The sequence below is a fragment of the Pseudophryne corroboree genome, chromosome 6 (genome assembly GCF_028390025.1).
Source record: "Pseudophryne corroboree isolate aPseCor3 chromosome 6, aPseCor3.hap2, whole genome shotgun sequence".
Taxonomy (NCBI): Eukaryota; Metazoa; Chordata; class Amphibia; order Anura; family Myobatrachidae; genus Pseudophryne; species Pseudophryne corroboree.
Window position 1 is genome coordinate 559,561,465 of NC_086449.1, and position 16,932 is coordinate 559,578,396.

At 45.3% G+C, this 16,932-nt stretch overlaps 1 protein-coding gene across 3 annotated transcripts in view; it reads right to left on the reverse strand.

Moving 5' to 3' along the window:
- NEDD1 (NEDD1 gamma-tubulin ring complex targeting factor) overlaps positions 1 to 16,932 on the reverse strand; it is a 353,825-nt gene that overhangs the window by 316,616 nt on the left and 20,277 nt on the right. For all 3 annotated transcript variants that reach the window (XM_063927743.1, XM_063927744.1, XM_063927745.1), the window contains exon 2: positions 11,013 to 11,156. In XM_063927743.1, the coding sequence (XP_063783813.1) occupies positions 11,013 to 11,156 (144 nt within the window). The remainder of the gene's footprint in view (positions 1 to 11,012; positions 11,157 to 16,932) is intronic.

Consider the following 16,932-nt stretch of genomic DNA (forward strand, 5'->3'; position numbering starts at 1 on the left):
ATTCAATACCCAATCCGTGAAATCACAAATCTCACGGGGGTGGGCTTGGAGCTGGGGGAGGCTGCCTATTAAAGCAATGCGGAGGCCCGGGAAGAGGTACAGTAAACTCAGTCTCATAAAGATAAGACTCTAGTAATTTGAAAAGTCACACTTATTATACATTTGTGTAATAAGTAGCACCTTCAGTTTTTTCTAATTTTGACTGTATATTTGTGTGCATACAAAGTATGACAGAACTTGGTTTGGCAAAAATTGAAAAAAAAAAAAACTGTGGATGCTAATTTTTACACAGATATACAATAAAAGTGTCTCTTTTGCGGGAATCAAACCCTAGCTCACGGACAAGGTAACCATTGGTGATACCACTATGCCAAGAGAGCTATGGAGACAAGTGACTGACACCTACAGTGACATAGTGATGTTGCTCATTGAATTTTAATTTTTTTTTATAGTGCTGTGTGTCCAAACTCTATCGCTGATTGTAATGATTTTTTTTCTTTAAGAGAGCTGTGTAGAATTCTGAACTGTGCTTTTCTTTGTGTGCATTGGAGACACTGAGCAAATCTTTTTCGGTGTTCAAATTTTTACTTCATGTAGGGATCATTTTATACAGCGCACCAGGGTACCTTTCAGTTGTAAGGCATGTTGTCCCTGGGTGCCAGCCATTCCAGTGATTTCGTACTCCGCCCTGCAGTATTAATGTATTAAAACAGAACTGCTATATTTAATGTGCACTGGCCCACTTCTCAGGGATTGCTACATTGTTCAGAATTCCGTAGTGCCATATCCATCCACTGCTATTCAGCACTATACTGTAGTGTAGTTTTCATTAGTGTTTTGCATGCTGTGGATCCTCTTGTGCCTTATCACACCTTACTTCACCTACCTGCGCTATTTATATAGCGCAACAGCAGAAACAATGAGAGTAACTACATCTGTATTTGTGATCTTTTTAAAAGCAATTTGTGTGATAGATTTAGCGGCCCTTCAAAATAAAGCTGTAGCCTATTACTCTGCGGTCTCAAACACAAGAGGGGGAATTCAATTGTTTTGCGCACACAACCTTCTATCTAAAATGACGGGAGATTGCGGAATGCAATTTAATTGGGGGGTTTTCACGCTGATTGCACCCAGAGTGTTCTGGTTTAGCTGCGTAAAGTGGCTAAACCCAACCAAACTAATGGTCATGATGCGAAAAGTCCCGTCTGCGCACTCAAAGGGTCACTTTTTGCGCATTTCAGCTCACCCCCCCCCCCCCCCCCTTGGGGTAGTGAGCTGAAATGCTGGCAGGCAGCCAATCGCGCCCAAAAGGAGCTACAATTGAATAGCTTCGTTGGCCGCCATCTGCTGGCTGCCAGCAAAAACAATTGAATTGCTCCTAAGGTTTCCATATATCTATAGTGTTCTTTTTGGAAATATCACAAGTGCAACAACAAAATGTGCTCACAGAAATGTAATTCATCACCCCCACAAACACACACATCTTGAGCCCTAAGCACCTTCATTCTCTACGCTGCTATTCCAGACAAATATTATACCTGTTATTTGGATCACTATAACCGAGAGCTCTACTAATTTTTAACATTTGGTACACATACTTAATGTTAATTATACGTCTTCAGTGTCACAACACAGGTACGCAGTCAGTATAACGGACAAAGACTATATGGACAGTCAATGGGGTCAATTCAATTCGGCAATTTATGAATAGCGTCGGGAATTAGCTCCCGACGCTATTCAATTCAGCTGCTAGTTACCAGCAATTGTCGGGAATTCTTCTCTCATCCCCGGTGATGAGAGAAGAAACCCGACAAAAGTGCTTCCTCACGGCCGACGCAAGGCTGATTCTGTCGGGAATCAGCCTCGCGCCGGGGAGTTAAGTCGGAGAATGCCCGTTCTCCCGACAATTCAACCTGTTTAGTCGGCGAGAACAGGACATCGCCGACTTAACTGGAGCTGAATTGAATAGCGTCGGGAGCTAATTCCCGGCGCTATTCATAAATTGCCGAATTGAATTGACCCCAGTGTGTTAAAATGCTGACATATGACATGTCTACAGATGTGTCCTCCTACATTGGGGTATATTTACTAACATTCGTAATTTTCGGAAAAAGGTCAAAGTTCAATCACGAATGACATCGACAGTGTAAAATTGCAACTTTTTGAATTTATTACGACTAATTTACTAAGCTGCCGTATTTTGCCTTTTCGGGTTTTCCGATGTCGATGTCATTCGTGTTTTTTTTCTGTTTTTTACGGCAGTGATTAGCAAAACACTGCCGACTTTTTCAAAATGAATCTCGGCCGGATCTGTGTGATCCGTGCTGGGGTTCATTTTTTTTTTTTTTTTTAAATAAACACTGTAAAACTTAAAAAAAAAAATTGCGTGGGGTCCCCCCTCCTAAGCATAACCAGCCTCGGGCTCTTTGAGCCGATCCTGGTTGCAGAAATATGGGGGGAAAAATGACATGGGTTCCCCCATATTTAAGCAACCAGCATCGGGCTCTGCGTCTGGTCCTGGTTCCAAAAATACGGGGGACAAAAAGCGTAGGGGTCCCCCGTATTTTTAAAACCAGCACCGGGCTCCACTAGCTGGACAGATAATGCCACAGCCAGGGGTCACTTTTATATAGTGCCCTGCGGCCGTGGCATCAAAAATCCAACTAGTCACCCCTGGCCGGGGTACCCTGGGGGAGTGGGGACCCCTTCAATCAAGGGGTCCCCCCCCCCAGCCACCCAAGGGCCAGGGGTGAAGCCCGAGGCTGTCCCCCCTATCCAATTGGCTGCGGATGGGGGGCTGATAGCCTTTTGTGAAAATGAAAATAAGAATTTACTTACCGATAATTCTATTTCTCGGAGTCCGTAGTGGATGCTGGGGTTCCTGAAAGGACCATGGGGAATAGCGGCTCCGCAGGAGACAGGGCACAAAAAGTAAAGCTTTACGATCAGGTGGTGTGTACTGGCTCCTCCCCCCATGACCCTCCTCCAAGCCTCAGTTAGGTACTGTGCCCGGACGAGCGTACACAATAAGGAAGGATTTATGAATCCCGGGTAAGACTCATACCAGCCACACCAATCACACCGTACAACCTGTGATCTAAACCCAGTTAACAGTATGATAACAGCGGAGCCTCTGAAAAGATGGCTCACAACAATAATAACCCGATTTTTGTAACTATGTACAAGTAATGCAGATAATCCGCACTTGGGATGGGCGCCCAGCATCCACTACGGACTCAGAGAAATAGAATTATCGGTAAGTAAATTCTTATTTTCTCTATCGTCCTAGTGGATGCTGGGGTTCATGAAAGGACCATGGGGATTATACCAAAGCTCCCAAACGGGCGGGAGAGTGCGGATGACTCTGCAGCACCGAATGAGAGAACTCCAGGTCCTCCTTAGCCAGGGTATCAAATTTGTAGAATTTTACAAACGTGTTCTCCCCCGACCACGTAGCCGCTCGGCAGAGTTGTAATGCCGAGACCCCTCGGGCAGCCGCCCAAGAAGAACCCACCTTCCTTGTGGAGTGGGCTTTTACCGATTTTGGCTGTGGCAGGCCTGCCACAGAATGTGCAAGCTGAATCGTACTACAAATCCAGCGAGCAATAGTTTGCTTAGACGCAGGAGCGCCCAACTTGTTGGGAGCATATAGTATAAACAGCGAGTCAGATTTCCTGACTCCAGCTGTCCTTGAAATGTATATTTTTAAAGCTCTGACAACGTCCAACAACTTGGAGTCCTCCAAGTCGCTTGTAGCCGCAGGCACTACAATAGGTTGGTTCAGATGAAATGCTGACACCACCTTAGGGAGAAAATGCGGACGAGTCCGCAGTTCTGCCCTGTCCGAATGGAAAATCAGATATGGGCTTTTGTAAGATAAAGCTGCCAGTTCTGACACTCTCCTGGCCGAAGCCAGGGCTAGTAGCATGGTCACTTTCCATGTGAGATATTTCAAATCCACAGTTTTTAGTGGTTCAAACCAATGAGATTTGAGAAAGTCCAAAACAACATTGAGATCCCACGGTGCCACTGGAGGCACCACAGGGGGCTGTATATGCAGCACTCCCTTAACAAAAGTCTGGACTTCAGGAACTGAAGCCAATTCTTTTTGGAAGAAAATCGACAGGGCCGAAATTTGAACCTTAATAGATCCCAATTTGAGACCCATAGACAATCCTGATTGCAGGAAATGTAGGAATCGACCCAGTTGAAATTCCTCCGTCGGAGCACTCCGATCCTCGCACCACGCAACATATTTTCGCCAAATGCGGTGATAATGTTGCGCGGTTACTTCCTTCCTTGCTTTAATCAAAGTAGGAATGACTTCTTCCGGCATGCCTTTTTCCTTTAGGATCCGGCGTTCAACCGGCATGCCGTCAAACGCAGCCGCGGTAAGTCTTGAAACAGACAGGGACCCTGCTGAAGCAAGTCCCTTCTCAGAGGTAGAGGCCACGGATCTTCCGTGATCATCTCTTGAAGTTCCGGGTACCAAGTCCTTCTTGGCCAATCCGGAACCACTAGTATCGTTCTTACGCCTCTTTGCCGTATAATTCTCAATACTTTTGGTATGAGAGGCAGAGGAGGAAACACATACACCGACTGGTACACCCAAGGCGTTACCAGCGCGTCCACAGCTATTGCCTGCGGATCTCTTGACCTGGCGCAATACCTGTCCAGTTTTTTGTTGAGGCGAGACGCCATCATGTCCACCATTGGTCTTTCCCAACGGGTTACCAGCATGTGGAAAACTTCTGGATGAAGTCCCCACTCTCCCGGGTGAAGGTCGTGTCTGCTGAGGAAGTCTGCTTCCCAGTTGTCCACTCCCGGGATGAACACTGCTGACAGTGCTATCACATGATTCTCTGCCCAGCGAAGAATCCTTGCAGCTTCTGCCATTGCACTCCTGCTTCTTGTGCCGCCCTGTCTGTTCACATGGGCGACTGCCGTGATGTTGTCCGACTGGATCAACACCGGTTTTCCTTGAAGCAGAGGTTCTGCCTGGCTTAGAGCATTGTAGATTGCTCTTAGTTCCAGAATGTTTATGTGAAGAGACGTTTCCAGGCTCGACCACACGCCCTGGAAGTTTCTTCCTTGTGTGACTGCTCCCCAGCCTCTCAGGCTGGCGTCCGTGGTCACCAGGATCCAATCCTGTATGCCGAATCTGCGGCCCTCCAATAGATGAGCACTCTGCAACCACCACAGAAGAGATACCCTTGTCCGTGGAGACAGGGTTATCCGCTGGTGCATCTGAAGATGCGACCCTGACCATTTGTCCAACAGATCCCTCTGGAAAATTCTTGCGTGGAATCTGCCGAATGGAATTGCTTCGTAAGAAGCCACCATTTTTCCCAGGACTCTTGTGCATTGATGTACAGACACCTTTCCTGGTTTTAGGAGGTTCCTGACAAGCTCGGATAACTCCTTGGCTTTTTCCTCCGGGAGAAAAACCTTTTTCTGAACCGTGTCCAGAATCATCCCTAGGAACAGCAGACGTGTTGTCGGCATTAACTGGGATTTTGGAATATTCAGAATCCACCCGTGCTGTTTTAGCACTTCTTGAGACAGTGCTAATCCCATCTCTAGCTGTTCTCTGGACCTTGCCCTTATTAGGAGATCGTCCAAGTATGGGATAATTAATACGCCTTTTCTTCGAAGAAGAATCATCATCTCGGCCATTACCTTGGTAAAGACCCGAGGTGCCGTGGACAATCCGAACGGCAGCGTCTGAAACTGATAGTGACAGTTCTGTACGACGAACCTGAGGTACCCCTGGTGTGAGGGGTAAATTGGAACGTGGAGATACGCATCCTTGATGTCCAAGGATACCATAAAGTCCCCTTCTTCCAGGTTCGCTATCACTGCTCTGAGTGACTCCATCTTGAACTTGAACTTCTTTATGTACAGGTTCAAGGATTTCAGATTTAGAATAGGTCTTACCGAGCCATCCGGCTTCGGTACCACAAATAGAGTGGAATAATACCCCTTTCCTTGTTGTAAAAGGGGTACCTTGACTATCACCTGCTGAGAGTACAGCTTGTGAATGGCTTCCAAGACCGTCACCCTGTCGGAGGGGGACGTTGGTAAAGCAGACTTCAGGAAACGGCGAGGTGGATCCGTCTCTAGTTCCAACCTGTACCCCTGAGATATTATCTGCAGGATCCAGGGATCTACCTGCGAGTGAGCCCACTGCGCGCTGAAATTCTTGAGACGACCCCCCACCGCCCCCGAGTCCGCTTGAGAAGCCCCAGCGTCATGCTGAGGCTTTTGTAGAAGCGGGGGAGGGCTTCTGTTCCTGGGAAGGAGCTGCCTGTTGCAGTCTCTTCCCCCTTCCTCTGCCTCGTGGCAGATATGAATATCCCTTTGCTCTCTTGTTTTTAAAGGAACGAAAGGGCTGCGGTTGAAAAGTCGGTGTCTTTTTCTGTTGGGGAGTGACTTGAGGTAAAAAGGTGGATTTCCCGGCTGTAGCCGTGGCCACCAAATCCGATAGACCGACACCAAATAACTCCTCCCCTTTATACGGCAAAACTTCCATATGCCGTTTTGAGTCCGCATCGCCTGACCACTGTCGCGTCCATAAACTTCTTCTGGCCGAAATGGACATAGCACTTACCCGTGATGCCAGTGTGCAGATATCCCTCTGTGCATCACGCATATAAATAAATGCATCCTTTATTTGCTCTAAAGACAGTAAAACATTGTCCCTATCCAGGGTATCAATATTTTCAATCAGGGACTCTGACCAAGCTACCCCAGCACTGCACATCCAGGCTGTCGCTATAGCTGGTCGTAGTATAACACCTGTATGTGTGTATATACTTTTTTGGATATTTTCCATCCTCCTATCTGCTGGATCTTTAAGTGCGGCCGTCTCAGGAGAGGGTAACGCCACTTGTTTTGATAAGCGTGTGAGCGCCTTGTCCACCCTAGGAGGTGTTTCCCAGCGCGCCCTAACCTCTGGCGGGAAAGGGTATAAAGCCAATAACTTCTTTGAAATTAGCATTTTTTTTATCGGGGGCAACCCACGCTTCATCACACACCTCATTTAATTCATCTGATTCAGGAAAAACTATAGGTAGTTTTTTCACACCCCACATGATACCCTGTTTTGTGGTACCTGTAGTATCAGCAATATGTAACGCCTCCTTCATTGCCAAAATCATATAACGTGTGGCCCTACTGGAAAATACGGTTGATTCGTCACCGTCGCCACTGGAATCAGTGCCTGTGTCTGGGTCTGTGTCGACCGACTGAGGCAAAGAGCGTTTTACAGCCCCTGACGGTGTTTGAGGCGCCTGGACAGGCACTAATTGATTGTCCGGCCGTCTCATGTCGTCAAACGACTGCTTTAGCGTGTTGACACTATCCCGTAATTCCATAAATAAAGGCATCCATTCTGGTGTCGACCCCCTAGGAGGTGACATCCCCATATTTGGCAATTGCTCCGCCTCCACACCAATATCGTCCTCATACATGTCGACACACACGTACCGACACACAGCAGACACACAGGGAATGCTCTTAACGAAGACAGGACCCCACTAGCCCTTTGGGGAGACAGAGGGAGAGTTTGCCAGCACACACCAAAAGCGCTATATATGACAGGGATAGCCTTATAATAAGTGCTCCCTGTATAGCTGCTTTAATAATATAGTTTTGCCACAATTTTGCCCCCCCTCTCTTGTTTTACCCTGTTTCTGTAGTGCAGTGCAGGGGAGAGCCTGGGAGCCTTCCTGACCAGCGGAGCTGTGTGAGGAAAATGGCGCTGTGTGCTGAGGAGATAGGCCCCGCCCCTTTTTCGGCGGGCTCGTCTCCCGCTCTTTAGTGGATTCTGGCAGGGGTTAAATATCTCCATATAGCCCCCGGAGGCTATATGTGAGGTATTTTTAGCCAAAAAAGGTTTTCATTTGCCTCCCAGGGCGCCCCCCTCCCAGCGCCCTGCACCCTCAGTGACTGCCGTGTGAAGTGTGCTGAGAGGAAAATGGCGCACAGCTGCAGTGCTGTGCGCTACCTTAAGAAGACTGAGGAGTCTTCTGCCGCCGATTCTGGACCTCTTCTCGTTTCAGCATCTGCAAGGGGGCCGGCGGCGAGGCTCCGGTGACCATCCAGGCTGTACCTGTGATCGTCCCTCTGGAGCTAATGTCCAGTAGCCAAGAAGCCAATCCATCCTGCACGCAGGTGAGTTCACTTCTTCTCCCCTAAGTCCCTCGTTGCAGTGATCCTGTTGCCAGCAGGACTCACTGTAAAATAAAAAACCTAAGCTAAACTTTTCTAAGCAGCTCTTTAGGAGAGCCACCTAGATTGCACCCTTCTCGGCCGGGCACAAAAATCTAACTGAGGCTTGGAGGAGGGTCATGGGGGGAGGAGCCAGTACACACCACCTGATCGTAAAGCTTTACTTTTTGTGCCCTGTCTCCTGCGGAGCCGCTATTCCCCATGGTCCTTTCAGGAACCCCAGCATCCACTAGGACGATAGAGAAAAGATATTGTTTTTAGTAGCAGTACTACAAGGCCCAGCAAGCCTCCCCCGCATGCTGTTACTTGGAGAACCACAAGTACCAGCATGCGGCGGAAAAACGGGCCCGCTGGTACCTGTAGTACTACTACTAAAAAAATACCCAAAAAAAGACAAGACACACACACCTTGAAAGTAAAGATTTATTACATACATCCACACAAACATACAAACATACTTACCTATGGCCCCACGCAGGTCGGTCCTCTTCTCCAGTAGAATCCAAGGGGTACCTGTTGAATAAATTATACTCACCAGCTCCAGGCTCCTCGTAGCATCCATTTGTAATCCACGTACTTGAATAAAATAAAAAAAACGGACACCCGAGCCACGCACTGAAAGGGGACCCATGTTTGCACATGGGTCCCCTTTCCCCGACTGCCAGAAACCCACTCTGACTGATGTCTAAGTGGGTTTCTTCAGCCAATCAGGGAGCGCCACGTTGTAGCACCCTCCTGATCGGCTGTGTGCTCCTGTACTGACTGACAGGCAGCACGCGGCAGTGTTACAATGTAGCGCCTATGCGCTCCATTGTAACCAATGGTGGGAACTTTCTGCTCAGCGGTGAGGTCACTTTCGGTCAACCGCAGGGCAGAAAGTTCCCACCATTGGTTACAATGGAGCGCATAGGCGCTACATTGTAACACTGCCGTGTGCCGCCTGTCAGTCAGTACAGGAGCACACAGCCGATCAGGAGGGTGCTACAACGTGGCGCTCCCTGATTGGCTGAAGAAACCCACTTAGACATCAGTCAGAGTGGGTTTCTGGCAGTCGGGGAAAGGGGACCCATGTGCAAACATAGGTCCCCTTGCAGTGCGTGGCTCGGGTGTCCGTTTTTTATTTTATTCAAGTACGTGGATTACAAATGGATGCTACGAGGAGCCTGGGACCCTGGAGCTGGTGAGTATAATTTATTCAACAGGTACCCCTTGGATTCTACTGGAGAAGAGGACCGACCTGCGTGGGGCCATAGGTAAGTATGTTTGTATGTTTGTGTGGATGTATGTAATAAATCTTTACTTTCAAGGTGTGTGTGTCTTGTCTTTTTTTGGGTATTTTTTTAGTAGTAGTACTACAGGTACCAGCGGGCCCGTTTTTCCGCCGCATGCTGGTACTTGTGGTTCTCCAAGTACCAGCATGCGGGGGAGGCTTGCTGGGTTTTGTAGTACTGCTACTAAAAACAATATCTTTTCATTTTCACAAAAGGCTATCAGCCCCCCATCCGCAGCCAATTGGATGGGGGGGGACAGCCTCGGGCTTCACCCCTGGCCCTTGGGTGGCTGGGGGGGGGGGGACCCCTTGATTGAAGGGGTCCCCACTCCCCCAGGGTACCCCGGCCAGGGGTGACTAGTTGGATATTTGATGCCACGGCCGCAGGGCACTATATAAAAGTAACCCCCGGCTGTGGCATTATCTGTCCAGCTAGTGGAGCCCGGTGCTGGTTTTAAAAATACAGGGGACCCCTACTCTTTTTGTCCCCCGTATTTTTGGAACCAGGACCAGGCGCAGAGCCCGATGCTGGTTGCTTAAATATGGGGGAACCCCTGTCAATTTTTTCCCCATATTTCTGCAACCAGGATCGGCTCAAAGAGCCCGAGGCTGGTTATGCTTAGGAGGGGGGACCCCACGCAATTTTTTTTTAGAAAATAACCACTTTCCCACCCCTTCCCACTGATATACCTGCACGGATCTCATGGATCCCTGCATGCCTATACAATCACGGATTAAAAAAGCAGGTCTGTTTTTTTTTAGCACTTTTTTACGAGTTGTAATTTTTCACGGCAGTGTTTTATTTTTTTTTGCTTTGCACTTCTTAGTAAATGACCGAGATTCATACTTAAACAGCCGCGTTTTGACCGATGGTGTATTCATTCGTAATTATTTTCATAGACTACCCAAAAAATACGAATGCCCTCATCACTGCCGTGATTTTAGTTTAGTAAATTACCGAGATGACACTTTGAAGAAAAAACGGCATCTCGGTCAAAATCGGGACCTTAGTAAAATAAAATATACCCCATTGTTGCTACAGTCACGTTAAGCAGTCATTCGAGTCGGACCTAGCCGTGAGCGCGTTTACTAATGCAGGCATCTTTCTGTGCATTTTTTCCCTGAATTAGGCCACATCTTGAATATATTTATGTACAGTATTAAGAGAGTATTACTACACATACTGTAATCTGACCGGAAGACAATTGGAGAAGAGATTAACACAGACTCAAAAATTATATTTAAGTAAATGGGAGTTCTACAAGCATATTAATAAACTAAATACATAATCTGTTTAAATTATTTTTAATTTCTCTCTAAATCTTTCCTATAGACAAATACAGTACAAAGAAAAAATAAAGAACAACAGGGTTGAGTGCCTTAAAGACATTTCTAATGGAGTCTGATGAAATCACACATTCTTTCAGTTCTGATAAGTAAATGTAACACATGCACAGAATAGAAAAGCAGGCGCCAACAGAACAGTCACTGTGCACCTGTCAAAGGATACTGTTACTGCTCCAACACAAAGATGATACAGGGTGTGATGTACTATGTGGGTTGAACTGCTCCAGCACAGTCATGGATGAAGAGTCCCATATTTTAATATCATCACCAGCTGAAGCAAATCTGATGTTATCCTGCATTGTTATTCCTGAGAACAAAAGGGAAAAAAAATTTGAAACTATTAACAGACTTCCAAGTACATACTGAGTAATAAGAGGACAGAAATGCCAATATTTTACAAAATATGGACATTACATAGGTATTCATGGTGAGGGAGAACATGTATCAATCACGGTCCATGCTTCTTCACACACAACCAGTGAATTGATCAAGAAGATAGCAAAACCCTCAGCAGAGAAAAGTCTGATTTAAATTGAGAGGAACAATTACTGCCTGTCCACAATACTGCCAAATTTGACTACTCACTGGACAAGAAAACATGTCAGTATTACTGTTCATTTTGCACAGAAAGGTGTCCAGGCCCTTCTTGAATCTACCCAGTGAAAGATCAGAGAAACCAGTTGAGTTTCAGTTCATGCGGTTAACTGAAAAGAAAATCCATAGTAATTTGACACCTAAGAGTGGAAAAGATGCATCATATTGCTTCTTATACTATTAAATTTGGTTCAGTATGGTATGCCGGCGGTCGGGCTCCCGGCGACCAGCATAACGGCGCCGGGAGCCCGACTGCCGGCTTACCGTCAGTGTGGCGAGCGCAAATGAGCCCCTTGCGGGCTCGCTACGCTATTTTATTCTCCTTCCAGGGGGGTCGTGGACCCCCACAAGGGAGAATAAGTGTCGGTATGCCGGCTGTCGGGATTCCGGTGCTGGTATACTGTGCGCCGGGATCCCGTCAGTCGACATACTGAAGACCACCCATTAAATTGGCCTAACAAGCTCTTGGGGGTCATTTCAATTTGGGGAAATGTGCACGTATTTGCCCACTGAGCTACCATTTTCATTGCAGATTATCCTGCACCTCTCCATGGAGTACGAGGAAAAAGAAGATGTAGACTGATGCAATATTCCATACAGGAATGGCACACAAATCATAACCGAACTGACCACTTGGTGTCATGCAGCTTATGCTAAAACAGTTATTTAAAATTTTATGCGCTCCATCTGTAAAACAGATGTTTGTGTTCACAGACATTGGACACGTACTCTAACAGGGTGTGCTGATTTAAATCAACTTGATGTAAATCACGATTTAAAATCACATGAATCTTTATTTCTCTGTTGTGTGTGTGAATGTACTGCATTGATTCAGCTCACTCAAATGAAGACCACAAACAACAAGATTGTGGAATAATACCAGGGGTATTCACTTGTAATAGACTTTTTTAAAGAACAACAACTGAATTACTCCATCGGGCACCCAAAGTATACCAATTGCTTGGAACAACAAAGTACACTAGGTATTATCGTAACTGACAAACTCCAGCATCTCTACCCAGAATTGTTATAGAAATATCTCACACAATTTTATTCTTAGTTTACTCGCCCTTCGATCTGCACAGGAAGCATTACATCAGCAGCACACTGATCAACATTCACTACAGAGTGAACCCTGAACTGCGATCAATATGGACCGTTCTTACAAAATGGCACATACAATCTGAAGAAGTGGGCAGTATGCCCATGAAACGCGTCACTAGAGTTTATGCGTGCCACATCCTCATGAGCAGTATGTGATAAGACGACCATATTTCCATGTTTCTGTACAACAAATTTCTAATAAACTTTAAATCAAAGACACAACTAAGACTAATCAATAGTTGGACCTTGTGTCTTAAAAACTTATTGCAAGTTTATAAGAGTAGGTATTTTTATATGGCAGTAAACCAACCATGTTAACATGTTCAAGAGCTTCAAATGATGTTCAGACCAAACAGTAGAAAGTTAAGACGTGATGTGACTTTGACCTTGGAACTACTGTTGGTGACAGATGGGTTTATCTGAGTATCTCAGGAACTGCTGATCTGCTGGGATTTACACGCAAAACAGTCCCTACATTTGAAAGAAAATGCTGCGGGAAAACAAAGACATCCGCTGAGGAGTAGTTCTGTGAAATCATGTGATCTACAAGCGCCGCCCCCGCCGCGTCACCAACCCGGAAAAATGCTGGGTTTGGTGACTGCAGTGGGAAAAGGGGCTGACGCGGGTCGCAGCATGGTAGCACCCGTGTCAGGCTACTGGCTGCGAACCTGCGATTTGAGTCTAAAAGCGGTATTAGTCAATACCCATTCTATCCCCATTGTACTATTATGCAAAATATGCAACACAGCAACAAGAGGAGGGAAAAACAAAACAATCTAACGTTGCACATTACTTCCTAAGTAAAGCCCCACATCACACATATCTTACACAAATGTATTTACTACTCCAATCAGACTGCCATTACTGTTGCCGCTCCCAAAAACACCAAGTGTAGCTGCGCAAAGCAGCTAAAACTGTCTAAAGTACTAGTTACAGCCCCCAAACCATGGACTTTTGCACATTTTATTCAGCCACCTCTGGAGGCTGTAAGAAGAAATGTGTCTCCAGTGGCTAGTGGGTATCCAATTGGAGCAACAACTGAATTATTCTGTCGGATGTCCATTAGTTAAGGCACATAATAAAACAACTGAATTACCCCTAGGTGAAGCTTAAGTAGAAATTTAAAATGAACTGTTTTATAGAAAATGCATAACAAGTTGTTAGGACAATAAAATACATATACTGTAGTATTTTTTTTTACACTCAGAGAAAACCGGTTAAGACATTTTGGCCCAAATGTATTAAGCCTTAAAAGTGATAAAGTGGATAATGATAACGTACCAACCAATCAACTACTAACTGCCATGTTACTTGATGTGTTTGAAAAATGACAGGAGCCGATTGGCTGGTACGTTATCACTCTCCACTTTATCACTTTTTAAGGCTTAATACATTTGGGCTTACATTTTTTTTTTTTTTTTTATTTGTCTGCTTCCTAACGTTCTTTCCTATCAAGTAGCTGGTACTGTAATATTAACATTTCTTGCTTCACTAACTTCTGTCTCTCATTTATTATTTATCCGTCTAGCGGATATCAGGCAGAGGAAACTCAAGAGGACACAGGGAAACCAGGAAGCCTGTGAGAAGCTGTACCATAACTACAGCAGTATATATGCACCAATCAGGGCCTGTACATGCCTCAATCTCCTGTGTTCTTGTCAGTGATATCAGGCAGTTCAATGACTAGTTATTCTGTGTGATCATTGCTTAAAGAACACAGATTGGATGTTCAATGGACTCCTGGCAGTAATTGCACAAAGACCTTGTGCTGCCAACACCAAGAATGTGGGAGATAGCAAGCATTGGAATGTGAAATCGGGGAATGCTTTGCATTCGAGCAACCAAAATGGAGGCTTTTGATGTATAGACTTTATACTCAGTTGTGGATACTAGACAATAGAATAAGTTATTTTTTTCTCGTATATGTTGTCGAAGTCAGAAAATATTACAAACCCGCACTACACATACAGACACCACTCAGAGTGGCTTCTGTGCGGTTGCGTATTAGCCGTGCGTGCGCAGACCCAGACGCTGCATACATTGGCTCGTGAAGCCCTGCATATTAGCGTGGGGTATGGGTAAATACGGTGACATACGCAAGCGCATAGAAAGGCCCCCAAAGCCATGTTCCATATTCTATCCTTATAGCACAGAATTTGTACACTGTGTAATCTTCAAAGGCAAGTTACTATTCACACACAAGCTAATCAAACCACACATACACATTCTTCTAAAACAATGTCTTGAATATATCAAGACATGTCTTGTTTACGCAAAGGTTTGTGATCATGAAACAGGCACCCTGATCTGTGAGGAAAGTAAATATCTCTAGTTATCCTTATTGTTTCAGAGTGTATATTGAAGACAACCAAAACCAGACTGTCATTGTTTAATAGAAACCAGGACAATAGGAGACAAATATACTATACAAAGTACACAAGCCTTGCTGATACAAATCACTAACAGCTGACAACTTACATTTATATAGTACAGAGGTATAACATTTATAGTCAAAACTCTTGGAATTATATATATATATATATATATATATTTGTGTGTATCTTGAGAATGGTTGGTCATTTCATGTGTAGGATCATGTTGCTTGGAGATAACATAACAAAGTAACCTAATGAACATGGAAATATCTGTCACACATTACATATTTCCCAAACTTAGTACACACATTACACATAGTCTCCCCTTTCCCCTCATGCAACTTTTACTTATTTGCAAGGCACAACAAGGGAATTATACACCTTTACAGTATGCGAGGGGACAGTAACTGATCAGATATTCATGCATGGTATCTACGTGTTCAGATAATTATGAGTAATAAGCCGGTGTTGGTTTGGAGAAGATCGCATGTCGTTGCGAATAGTTATTTGCAAAGGCAGATTAAAGGTATATTTGTGTTTATTATGTACTTGGTATGCGGTGGGAATCCAGAGCTGAACAGCAGTACACACCCCTGGATCAAGGCATCGCCCATCTCTTCAAATCGACCAATGACCTCTCCTGTACTGTAAACGACCATCCCTCCAACCAATTGGTGGAGAGCATACAACCCCATTGTATTGTATTTTGGGCAAGGGTATATAAACCTTGCACCTGGGCCGGTCACTCTCTCTCTCTTGCTCTAAGGTCATCTTGCCAGATCAACTAGAGGACCGGATCCGGGTTGCGCAAGCGAACAAACGTACGTATCATTGGGTGTGACTCTCTCTTTGTGATTGAATTGTATTGTGTTGTACCATTTATATTTTAACTTATTGTAATCCCCTTTTACAAATATATTATTACTTGTTGCTGCTTTGGACCACAACATACAATCAAATACTGGTGTCGCATTCAGTTTCTGTTGAGCGTTTGTATAGTGTAATTGCCACACCTAGAGCTGCCTCGTGCTCTCAGCGTGTCGGTCTGTGTGTATGCACCGAGTGCAAGCTGCACGGCTATTCCGGCGTGTGTACGCAAAGTGCGTGCACAGTACGGGACTGTGTACGCTAACTGGGGACAGAGTACGTAGGTAAAGGATTTATTACAGCGGCCACAGCGGCTTCAGTTACAGTGTGCAATAGGGGTTAGTGGCTGCTTTCCAAGAAGTCTATCGAACTTCTCAGTTGAGGGCATCGTCCGGCTCGTCTAATACCCGGCTTTTGCACAACATTGCAGGCGCTTGCCAGCAGCAAAGGGTGGATTAGCATTATTATATTGTGTTGAGCTATCTTGTGCTGCTGAACTGCGCCTGTACTGCATTGGTTAGGGATGCTGGCGTGAACCGCAAGGACAAAGGAAAAAAAAGCCATTTAAAAGTTTTTTGTTTTTTTCTTTTGCACATGTAACCTTGCGTAAAGGCGCACACAGCGTACCCATACTTTGCATCCATCCCACATATTGTTGCCATAGGTTATAACGGTCATTTATAGGTTTGTGTGAAACCGGATACATCTGTGTTGCTATATACATTTGAAGTAACTGTGTTAATGATATAGTTGTAAGAACACAAAACGCAGCTCTGGCCTAGTCTTTTAGGTTAAACAGAGCAATTGTGGGGTGTGTTCGTGAGCGACAATAGTTTATATCGCTCACATTTATACTGTGTGATTTGTTTTAGTGCAGGAGCACTTTTGTACACGTGGCCCGGACAAAGTACGTGAGCGCGCACAAGCGTGAAAAGGCACGTGCAGTTGCGTAATTACGCAAGTTGCATAAGATCGCTAACGCCAAGGACAAACCACACAATAGTTCAATTTAAAGCGGAGTAGTAGATGTTTATCTACAAATAGCACATAACTATCCGGTTTCAAACGCAGATTAGAATAACATTGATAAAGTGCGTTACCTCTGGGGAAAGCTATCAGTTAACAGGAAAGGATATTTTTCTG